Consider the following 12,038-nt stretch of genomic DNA (forward strand, 5'->3'; position numbering starts at 1 on the left):
AATGAGCAGTTTGGGGGTTCCATCTTTGTACACTCTGCAGAGTCACCATATTGGCATGGAGCTTTGTGGTGTGTGAGGGGTGCAAAGCATTAATGCTGTGAAATTGGCATCTTACCATGCACTACCACAATGCCTAGGCATGGTGCCACCTGTGCCCCCAGGGCTCTCCCTGTTCCTTCCCCTGCAGGCAGGACCTGCTTTACCCCTCCACATTCACTGACTGTACTGAGTGTATTCACCAGGCATTGGGCTGGACATTTGATTTTTAGCACATTCACACGTTTATTTTTTCACCTTTTGTATTTTTAGCATTTATTGGTTTTGCTTGCAATGTTGACTTTTATATGGGTAATCCGACATTTCTATATCTACATCTGCCCCAAGCTGCCCCCCCAGCAGAGCTGACCCCATACAGCAAACGTTGCGCAGCCCCAGATAACTCAGAGGTGATGTCTTTGTGTTGCGTAGGCGACTCAGGAAATAAAATTGTCAGATGCCAGATATCCTTCCAATCTCACAGGATGCAGGTGGCACAAAGATTGGCTGCCCTGTGCTAAAAATAACAGCAGGAGAATTGCAGATATCACATATCACCTTATATCTCTCTCCAAATATACCAACAATAGGCCGGGGGTTGCTGGAGGACTCCTTCCTCTATACCTCTCCTGAAATACTCTGCGGGAGGACTCTGCTCCTTCCTCTATAACTCTCCTCTCCTGAAATACTCTGCTGGAGGACTCTGCTCCTTCCTCTATTTCTCTCTGCCCTGATGTATTTACCCCTCCATTCCTAAATTTCTTGTCATCATTTCCAGTCACCTTATTGCCCTCTGCCCTCCTCTGAACAGGAATAGGGCCACAAAATGCACTCTTTTACCTGGAGCAGGTGAGTATGGTGACACCTTGAACTGGCTGTGAGGGTTGGGATGTGTTTGGTGTAACCTGAGGCCTCTGCTGAGTCTGCAGAAGAGTGAAACTGTCTCTCCATCACACTGTCACAGGCGGGGCTGTAACCTGAACGCTGTGGGAACCAATCTGCCGGAATTGTGTGTACGGACGCTGGCCCATGTCTACTAAAAGGTGTAAACAGGTATACAGAGGGTGCCGTATACGAGGGATCTATTTATAGACGATCAAGTTTTGTCATTTTTCCCAATTTATAAAATGGAATCATTTCTTTATGTGTTCACCTCCAATTAATTGTAATTACATACATGTCAGGCTGCAGCTTTGTATGGCCGTGTAAGCACATGGGGCGATGGCTTGTACCTATGGAGGAGGGGAGAAAAATTGTGAATGCCAGGCATCAGTCTTCAGTGATTGGCTGGGAAAATCTATCACAGCCAATCAACTCTTCTTAGCAGGCTCTTCGGGGGAGTGTCAGCCAGGGTGGCAGAGGAACCAATGTCAGAATGTTCTCCAATGCCTGTCACCTATAGACAGGCGGAGGGTCCGTGTCTGGCAGGTGCAGTTTACCTAAAGCATTGTTCATCATTGTTTTCAGTGTTATAGATTTTGTCAGCGTGTTTTCATTTTATACTTTTATTCTACACTTTATAGGCAAACAGTAGACACCTGGCCATCACATTTATATAACTTGTTGGGCTTCCCAATCCAAAATCATGGCCATTACTATGGAGTGGCCACCATCCTCCCCTCGTGGCTATAATATTCTTCACATTAATAGGCTTTCCACAAGATTGGAGAGGGTCTGTTGGAATTTGCCCCCTATTGGTAAGGTCGGGTACTGATGGTGGGGATTCGCCCCCTATTGGTGAGGTCAGGTAGTGATGGTGGGAATTCGTCCCCTATTGGTGAAGTCAGGTACTGATGGTTGGGATTTGCCCCCTATTGGTGAAGTCAGGTACTGATGGTTGGGATTCGCCCCTATTGGTGAGGTTGGGTAATAATTGTGGGGATTTGCCTCTTTTGGTGAGGTCAGGTACTGATGGTGGGGATTTGCCCCTATTGATGAGGTCAGGTACTGATGGTGGGGATTTGCCCCCTATTGGTGAGGTCAGGTACTGATGGTGGGGATTTGCCCCTATTGATGAGGTCAGGTACTGATGGTTGGGATTTGCCCCTATTGGTGAGGTCAGGTACTGATGGTGGGGACTTGCCCCCTATTGGTGAGGTCAGGTACTGATGGTGAGGATTCACCCCCTAATGGTGAGGTCAGGTACTGATGGTGGGATATGCCCTCTATTGGTGAGGTCACGTACTGATGGTGGGGATTTGCCCGCATTGGGGAGGTCAGGTACTAATGGTAGGATTTGCCCCCTATTGGTGAGGTCAGGTACTGATGGTGGGGATTCGCCCCCATTGGCGAGATCAGGTACTGATGGTGGGGATTTTCCCCCTATGCTCTCTGCCCCTGGCTCACCATTCCAATTCACCCCAAAGGTGTTCAGTAGGGTTGGGATCAAGGCTCTGTGTAGGACACTCAGATTCCTCCACACAAAACTGGTGACCCCATGTCTTTATGGGGACCCCGGGGAACAGTCATGGGGGAACAGAAAAGGGTCTACACCAAACTGTGACCACAAGGCTGTAGCATTAATGGGCCCCCTTTGCCCTCCATGCATGGGGTCACCATACTTCTGGCTATATGGAATATCTTCATTCTTGCTCCCTGATAGAACTAAATCTATTAAATCAGAGAAACAGTTCCCTTTATAAGCACAAACATTGACTATCAAAGTATATCTTACATCTTAAAAACCTAATTGAATAAAAAAGAATTCTCACATATGGGAAAAACGAGGATCCAAAATCTTGTGATAAGAACTGGTATTGCTTTGAGTCATGTGTTATACTGAAGCCGGTGGTATGGTGACTGCATTAGTTTTCCTAAGAACGTTTTCAGCAAGGACAGAGAATTCCTGGTGATCATGCATGAAATACAAAGTAACTTGCACTTCTTTTAAACTGAACTTTGGGTGAGCACCAATATACCCCGCCACCAACACTCACACAGACACAATGTGCTTGATTTATTAAAGTTCTCCAAGGGTGGCGAGAATAGACTTTCATCAGTGAAGCTGGGTGATCCAGAAATCCTGGAATGGATCTGTGCCAGGATTCAAAAAATTTGCTAGCAAATAGCTAATGACTTTGAAGAAATCCATTCCAGGTTTGCTGGATCACCCAGCTTTACTAATGAAAGTATATCCTCCCCAGCCTTGGAGAGCTTTAATAAATCAGGGCCAATGNGCTTTGCTGGGTTCCCCTTCAATACCCCAAATATAGAATAAACCCCCCTCAATGTTTGTGACCGGGCGAGGTCGGTCAGATCACTCAGCGCACTTGGGGAATTCCGCTTGTTTACGATTCTCTGCGGAGTAGTGATGACCTTGGCGTATTTTTCGTGTTGCTGCCTGTTTCCTTATCTCAGTTTTCTGTCTCAGTGAGATGTGAATGAGCGCGGATATCTGCCCAAATCTCGGGCCCCTATGGGTGGACTGAGCGGAACTGACATCTCAGCGTGCTGACACAGGGCTCCGGCGCTGGAAAATTACTCGGAATGAAGGAATGAGGCCGGATGGATGGAGGAGGAAAAGACTTACCGCAGTCAGGTGACTCCGCCGGGAACAGACACAGCAAGGGCCAAACCTGTAATTTCATGATCAGTACACATAGGGCCCCATTTGCAATCATGAGAAAAAGTATGTACACCATGGAATGATTCACTTTAATATATTTTTAAAATTAAATCCTTATTCACACGAAATTTGCCTTCAGTCATTTATTCAACAAAAACATCAATAGGCGTAATGGGGTATTTTGTAAAAAGTAAGTACACCCCCCCCCCCTTCATAAGCTGGCATTGTTCCCATTGGCTGTATAGATTTCCACCACTGCATTTTCTCCTCTTTGAAATGTTTCTTCAGTTACAATATGAACATTGGTTCTCTTTCCTGGACTGACTGTTTTAAATGACCTCTCAACATTTCATTGGGATTTGGGTCAAGGCTTTGACTAGGACATTCGATATATTACCTTATCTGAGGCTTTATTGTGTTAATTGCTGTTAATTGTGTTTATTGCTTATTCATTTCCTTTTTGATTTTTAGACTTATTGCCTCTCATTCTGAGTAAGCATGTAATGCAAAATTCATAGTAGTCAGCGACTCCAGCTGAGCAGCAAAGCAATCCCAAACCATAACATATCACCACCATGTTTCACAGTTGGTATGTGGAACTGAAAGTCTGTCCAGTTGGAACCAAACATGTGTTCTGTTACTGTAGTAGACGTAAAGTCTAGATGCCCTTTGACACCAATAACAGTTACCTGTAAATCCCAACAAGTTGGGGGCTCTTGGAAATACTTTTGGCATCAAGCTGTCTCCTCATTGGCTGATTTTTCTGGACTAGCAAAAGTCTGAGAAGTGATGCTGGCAGACTAGCGGATGGATGTTACTAAAAGCTGAACTCCAGACAGGTATCCTAGACACAAATGAAAGCAGCTTTGTGTTTAATAATAAATGACTGCATTGATTTTGTTGGAATGGGCTGACAACACAAAGCTTTGTTCACTGAGCCGTGTCAGCCATGTTCACTCTCAAATCTACACAACATAAAGACTAAATATTCTGAAGACCAACACAAGAGCTTGGGGGGGGGGGGGGGGTCTGAAGAGACTCTTTGAGATAGCACAGGCAGTGTGCACAGGACAACTCTAAACTTTTGGTTTATTTTTTATCACATAGGTAATAATAATGCTTCCATCATTGTATGTATCAGGCCAAAAGAAAGCAAATAAGGGAACCTATGAGATCCTCACCTCTTCATACCTACACCCCATGTCATTTCTCTTTATAACTTCCTTTAACATAACACTTATATAGAGATTACTAATCAGTTGTGTTGTGACATCTAGTGGCCATTTTATATATTGCAGCATGACTCAGCCAAGAAACTGAAAATCATTTTTATATTTTAAGTTTAACACTTTTACTGAATTGGCTGAAAATTTCAGGTTATCATCTTCCATTCATTTACCATTTAGATTTGTATAGTCATTTCCATTTGTGTGTATATTTATTGTGTATGTGAACAGGAAGCCCCACAGAATAAGTGTATGATGTCCTCTCCTCCTCCTGTGTCACTGCCTGTGTCATTTGCAACCCCAATATATTGTACAGTGCTGCGTAATATGTTGGTGCTATATAAATATTTATTATTATTATTAACAGCCTTCCCACCTACCTACCCCATACACAGCCTTCCCACCTACCTACCCCATACACAGCCTTCCCAGAGCTCCTCTTCTGCTGCCTCTCTTTGTAGTTCTCTTCATTGGCTTCCATTACACCTTAGAATCAAATTTAAGCCCTTGTGCTTTGCCTTTAAATCCCTCTTCAGTTCTTGTCCCACTTACCTTTCTGACCTGATAGATAAATACTCCCCCAGCCGCTTTCTCCCCTCCTCCGATGACCTACTAATGATTTCCTCACTCATAACCTCCTCACACGCACAGCTTCAAGACTTTTCTAGAGCTGCCCTGGCTCTCTGGAATGGTCTTCCTCGTCCTATTAGGCTTGCTCCTACTTTCTACTAATTTATAGGAGCCCTCAAAACCCAACGCTTCAACCCCACCTACCGGTCTTCTTCTGTCTCCTTCCTAAACCCTCACTACTCACCCTCCATTCCATATCCCCCTCCTATTGTGTGATACTTTCCCCACCTCTTAGATTGTAAGCTCTTCTGGGCAGGGTCCTCTCCTCCTCCTGTGTCACTGTCTGTATCTGTCATTTGTAACCCCTATTTATTGTACAACGCTGTCTAATATGTTGAAGAAATAGCAAGGGGCAGTTGTGTGTTTGATGAACTGACATTTGCTGATGCTGCCTGATCTGGTCGGAGCATCTAATCTTCAGAAATATTCTGGTCAACAAAAACAAAAAATCTTAAAATAGATTGCACCCTATTGTACACGTACGGTGAAAACCCCATCTATACAGGATGTGGTCATCTTGTAGAATCAGCCAGCAAAATCTACAAAGAGTATTTGTCATATATCTTACATGCGTGACACTGATCTGTTCCGTGTATTTGGAGCTGGAATGATTGCCAGGAATTTAATGATGACTGCAGTCTGGCTGTACCTGTTCCCAGGTGCAGGTATTGTTGTCACAATCTATATTCTGTATATTCCTATGTATTAGTGTGTGTGTTACTTTGTGCCGTCATCGGAGGGACATCACCAACATCAGGGTCTCATATAATATTATTATTATTATTATTATTATCCTGGTGTTTTATTAACCTCACTGTATCCAACTGTTTCTCAGTCATATTATTTTTGAGCCATTGTGGCTTGTTTAAGGCAGTGACATTGCTATTATGAATTTGGACTTGAGCTCTGACATTTTTGCTATTGCTTTTTGCTATTAATATATTTTTTAAAAATGTGGGGGTTTGTCTTACTTTCCTTTGCAACCTTTATTTCATTTTGATGTTTTGCACATTTTATCTCCTTTTTACATCTTTTGTTATATTCCTTATAGATTCCAAACAATAAAGGTGATCCTTCATTTTTAAATTTTCGGAATGCCCATTTCTTGCTCCTTATGGCTTTTTTATTATCAGCGATGAGCCACATAGGTTTTAATTTTAGCCTCTTAAATGTATCGCCTATTGGAATATATTTTTCAGGTTTCTTTTGTTTTTTTAGCAAAACCCATGTCTGTTCACATCTTGTGGTTGGAGCATAGTGAGCATGACATCCTGTGTAATCATGATGACATAGAAAGTGATCTGCCATACATTAAATCTAAGTACATAAATATTTACCTCTGGCTCCAGGTATCTCATAGACAGGTATGTGAAATACTCTCCGTATCCTAAAGTGTAAACTCCTTATTGATTTCAGATTCAGCACCGGCACATGTTGTCGAATATTCTGTGGGGGACACAGTGACCATAAAATGTCCCTTGAAATGCAGAACGCCAGTGACCAGAGACAATATAAATCAGATCACATGGAGAAAATACAATTCGCACTTTCTGCTCTTCAGTTCAACGCAAAACCTGCATGAAAAATTCTCCAACTTCTCCACGAGATTTATTTTCGAGGATCTGCTGACCCTCTGGATAATGGACGCTCAGCCCGGAGACTCCGGGAATTATTCCTGCCAATTATCAACAAGCGCAGGATATTGTTATCACCATTTCTCCCTTCAGGTATATGGTAAGTTAAGAGTTATCTGTCCAGTTATTGATAAGTTCTGCAAATTTTATTAACCAATTAGTCCCCCTTCCCCTAATTTATAGATCATATAATAATTAAAATCTGTCTGGGCAAACATGGGGCATCCAGGTCCCTCGTTTGAGTGGGAATCTTTTTGCTGAAGATGCCCCCTCCATTGGCCAGTCACCAGGCGCTGATATCATCACTGCCAACTCCATTTTGGATCCTGAGACCACCAGCTGGGGGGGCTGGTATAGACATGGCACAATATGAACGTGACTTCAGGGATTGTCACCACCAGTCCAACCCAGGTTCCAGGCAGATCTACCAGCCCTCTCTGCTATGCTGCCCTCATGGCTGCCAACCACAGGCTGCCAAGATCAGCAGGACCCTGGAGGTGCAGGTCAAACATATGATAAACTTTGGTTAGATCTCTGCAGGTTTCACCCCAAATGTGGAGAAAGGAGATCCACCAGCCCATATACTTCCTTCATTAGGAACTATGATATAGATTCTGTAGGGTCAGTTAAATTCTATGCCTTGGCAAAGAGTCACTGGGCACTGCTAACTCCATTCCTGATCCTGAGACCACCAGTTGGGCGGGTGGGGGAGCTGGTATAGACATGGAACAACATGAACGAGACTCTGGGCATCTTGGCCACCAATGCAACCCAGGTTTCAGGCAGATCTACCAGCTCTCTTTGCTACTTTGCCCTCATGGCTGCCACACATACACTCCAAAGTTTTGCAGGGTCCTGGGCATGCAGGCCAAGCATATGATAAACTTTGGTCAGATCTCTGCAGACAGATGGGATACCAACCCAAATCCAGAAAAAGGATCTTGTCTCAAGAAATCAGTGTCCACCCCATCAGTAGAGTTCCGTAGAGTTGGGTAATGGCTCTGTATAACCCAGACCAACCTGGGTAATCCTAATAAAGTTAGTGGCTGGCATTGGAAGTCTCCAAATGGATAATTCTCCTGGCCAGGCCTGGCATTTTCAGTTTCCATGACTTTATGGTGAAATTTACCCACCTGCTTGACATCCACCTTATGAATTGATGATGAATGGCTTCCATCTGTGCAATCATGGCCTCCCAATCAGGTCTAATAGACGTGTCCTGTACCAAGATCCAACAGGTAAGGTCACGATCCCCAGAAATGACTGCATGTTAAGGTAAAAATAAAAGACCAGGGTCAGAAGATAGCATATCACGATTCATGTCAGCTAAGGGCCAGACTACCATGTCTATTATTGAGACCCCATTATCTTTAAAACTCATGAAAGGGTAGCAAAAACTTTGTAGGGATCCTAGAAGTAGAATCCAGGGAAGGTGACCAAAGTTGCTGCACCAGTTAAATTCCAGTCTCAATGGATAACTTTGCTCTTTGCATTTTTGCTTCCCCCTAGACAAGACCCACTGTGAATATTGGCGATGGTTCATAAATGCCAGGGATGAGGCTATATTGTCTTGGTCATGGAAAGTTAGGTTTGAAAGGGACAAAATCCACTCAAGCATCCACCTACTGGATGCTGAAATGAAACATTCATAGGAGCTGTCTCCCTGGTGCCAAGGTTCAACATTTGGTGGACAATGACAAGATTGATGGAAGATGGAGGATCCTTAAAAATCAGTTTAGGGAACTAGGTTTTATGTTGAAGAAAAAGATAAACCTCCAAGGTTATGTTCTCTGGAATATTGCCTGTGCCATACACAACACAGGGAAGGGAGGGGGAGCTTAGGCAGCTAAACACATTCCTTAAGTCCTGGTGTAGATTGGAAATGTTTGGGTTCATAGAGCACTGGGCTGACTTTTCATTGGGGTACAACCTGTATGGCAGAGATGGTTTGCACCTAAATGAAAGGGGGTCTGCTGTGCTAGGGGAAAGATTTAGGGGAATGGTGGAGGGATATTTAAACTAGGACAAAGAGGGGTCAAATAAGGTGGCAGAAAGGTTAGTCAGGGGTCAGACACTAGTGGGGGTGGATTGGGGATAATTGGGAGAGGATTATGAATAATTGTAAGGAGCTTCCCATGTTACAAACAAACATTGGATTGTGCAGTACTAATCGTACTAAAAAAACAAAAGGATTTGGCAAACAATGATGGTAAAAGCAGCAATGGTATAAGGAGCATGTTCACCAATGCTAGAAGTCTAACAAACAAGATAGGGGAGTTGGAAGCCCTAATGAGTGAGGAGGATTATGACTTAGTTGGCATTGCTGAATCCTGGCTTTGTTCTTCACATGACTGGGCTGTCAATATTCCTGGGTATACTCTCTTTCATAAAGACAGAGTCAAAGGAAAGGGTGGTGGTGTCTGTCTGTATGTGAGAAGTGATCTACAAGTGAATGTGAAGATTTGTGGAAATATTTTAATCATGGGAGATTTCATCTACCCCGACATTGACTGGAGTAATGGCACTACAGGAAAAGGAAAAGGGAGGAAATTTGTGATTTTAATACAAGATAATTTTATGGTACAATTTATAGAAGCCCCAACTAGAAATGATACTCTGCTGGACCTAGTTCTTTCTAACAGTGCAGAGCTTATAACAAATGTACAAATAAAAGGGAATCTGGGTAGCAGTGACCATAATATGATTTCATTTAATGTAAGCTGTACACAGGAAGCAAAAACAGGAAAGATAAAAACATAGAAAATTTTCCATTATTAAGGGCGTCTCTCTGTGACTTGGACTGGGAGACAATATTGTCCTCAAAGAACACAGAAAAGAAATGGGAATGTTTCAAGTCTTTTTTACAAAAGCAAACTGAAAAATATATTCCAGTGGGTAATAAGTTTAAGGGGCTAAAATTAAAATGTGGCTTACAGCTGATGTTAAAAAAGTCATAAAAGGAACAAAAAAGGGCATTCCAAAAATATAAAAATGAAGGATCACCTTCATCATTTGAAACCTATAAAGAATATAACAAAAGATGTAAAAAAGGGATAAAATGTGCAAAACATCAAAATGAAAGACAGATTGCAAAGGAAAGTAAGGCAAACCCCAAATTTAAAAAAATATATATAATAATAGCAAAAAGATCAGATCTGAGCATGTAGGCCACTTAAAGGTTGTCGCTGGGTTGGTAACTGGGGATAAAGACAAGGCAGATTTAAAGCGGATTTACTAAACACTTGTTTTAGCTCTGTGTACACAAAAGAAAATGTCAGAGCTCAAGTCCAAATTCATAATAGCAATGTCACTGCCTTAAATGAGTCACAATGGCTCAGATTTGATATGACTGAGAAACAGCTGGGAATAATGAAGGTTGACAAAGCACCAGGACCTGATGGATTACATCCACCTGTCCTCAAAGAGCTGAGCTCAGTTATTTCAAAGCCATTATTTTTAATTTTTAGAGACTTTAGTCACTGGCAAGGTACTGATGGATTTAGTGTCCAATGTGGTTCCTATCTTCAAAAAGGAGCAAAGTCATTACCAGGTAACTACAGACCCGTTAGTTTAACACCCATAGTTGGAAAGGTCTTAGAGAGTTTGATAAAGGACTACATAGAGGAGTTTCTGCTAGAAAATAATAATATAAATGATAGTCAGCATGCTTCAAGAAAGACAGAAGTTGTCAAACAAATTTATTCTCTATTTATGTGGAAGTAAGTAAACCGGTAGACAGTGGAGTATCAGTTGATATAGTGTACTTGGACTTTCCTAAAGCATTTGACACTGTACCCCACAGACGGTTAATATAAAGGTTAGGGTCAATAGGTTTAGAAAAGTAAATTTGTAAATTGATAGAGAACTGGTTTAAAGATCCCATCCAGAGAGTTGTAATTTATGATTCATACTCTGTGTGGTGTAAGGTTATTAGTGGTGTACCCCAGGGCTCAGTTTTGGGACCTTTACTGTGTAACATCTTTATAAATGATATAGAGTTTGGGATAAAAGTAAAATTTCTGTGTTTGCAGATGACACCAAACTATGTAATGGAATTATCCAACTTCTCCATGAGATTCAACTTCCAGGATCCGCTGACACTCCGGATAAGGGACGCTCAGCCCAGCGACTCCGGGAATTATTCCTGCCAAATATCATCAACCGCAGGATTTTGTGATAACAGTTTCACCCTCCATGTATCTGGTAAGTGAGGAGTTATCTGTATCTAGATATTGATAAGTTCAGCATTCACTCATTGGTAAGGGAATACAGGAAAAATAAGTAAAATTTATTAATAGGATATGCTGCCATGCAAGGAATATTCTGATTGGAGGAAAGAGCAGAATAATCACAGGCTGGGCCATGGAGGGGACATAAAACTGGAACTGGAGGAGAGGAAGATCGGATCATCCCCATCGCCGAATAAAGATGATCAAACTTTGTTGTTTTCTTTAAGTTTTCAACTAAAAGTTCATCTTAGACCAATTTGACTTTGATTATTATTATTATTATTAACCTCCCAACCGCTAACCCTGTACTTTTTCGTGCAAAAAATATTTGCAACGATGGATAACCCCGTACTTTTTCGTCTTTATTAAAATCCCACTTACCTGGTCCCGCTGTGCTCATCCAGCGTCGGGTCCGTGTTCCAACGTCGTCCTCCAGCGTCGGGTGTCCTCTCCCTAGAAGAAAAAGCTGGCCGGCCTCCTCTTCTAAGCCAGCCGGCTTCCTCTCCCTCCGTTCTGTCCAGCGTCGATCGCTGGACAGAAAAAAAAAAAAATACCTTCTCCCTCCGCTCCTCCGGATACGTCCGTCCCCTTCTATCTTCATCCGGCGAGTGCAGTGACTATTTCCGGGGTTTCCCGGTGACGTCGCTGCATGCGTCGGCGCGGGAGGGAGGCGGGGCGGGAAATTCAAAATTTTGTATTGAGTTCCTTTGTATTGAAC

General features: G+C 42.7%; 1 protein-coding gene across 1 annotated transcript in view; it reads left to right on the top strand.

Annotated features, from left to right (window-relative positions):
• The first annotated feature begins 6,067 nt into the window (after positions 1-6,067).
• The window catches only part of LOC140323021 (tyrosine-protein kinase-like otk), an 8,389-nt gene continuing 2,418 nt past the window's right edge, over positions 6,068-12,038 (top strand). The window contains exons 1-2 of the mRNA XM_072399747.1: positions 6,068-6,122; positions 6,874-7,191. Of these exons, the coding sequence (XP_072255848.1) occupies positions 6,083-6,122; positions 6,874-7,191 (358 nt within the window). The 5' untranslated portion in view covers positions 6,068-6,082. The remainder of the gene's footprint in view (positions 6,123-6,873; positions 7,192-12,038) is intronic.

The sequence above is a fragment of the Pyxicephalus adspersus genome, chromosome 1, assembly GCF_032062135.1.
Source record: "Pyxicephalus adspersus chromosome 1, UCB_Pads_2.0, whole genome shotgun sequence".
Classification (NCBI taxonomy): Eukaryota; Metazoa; Chordata; class Amphibia; order Anura; family Pyxicephalidae; genus Pyxicephalus; species Pyxicephalus adspersus.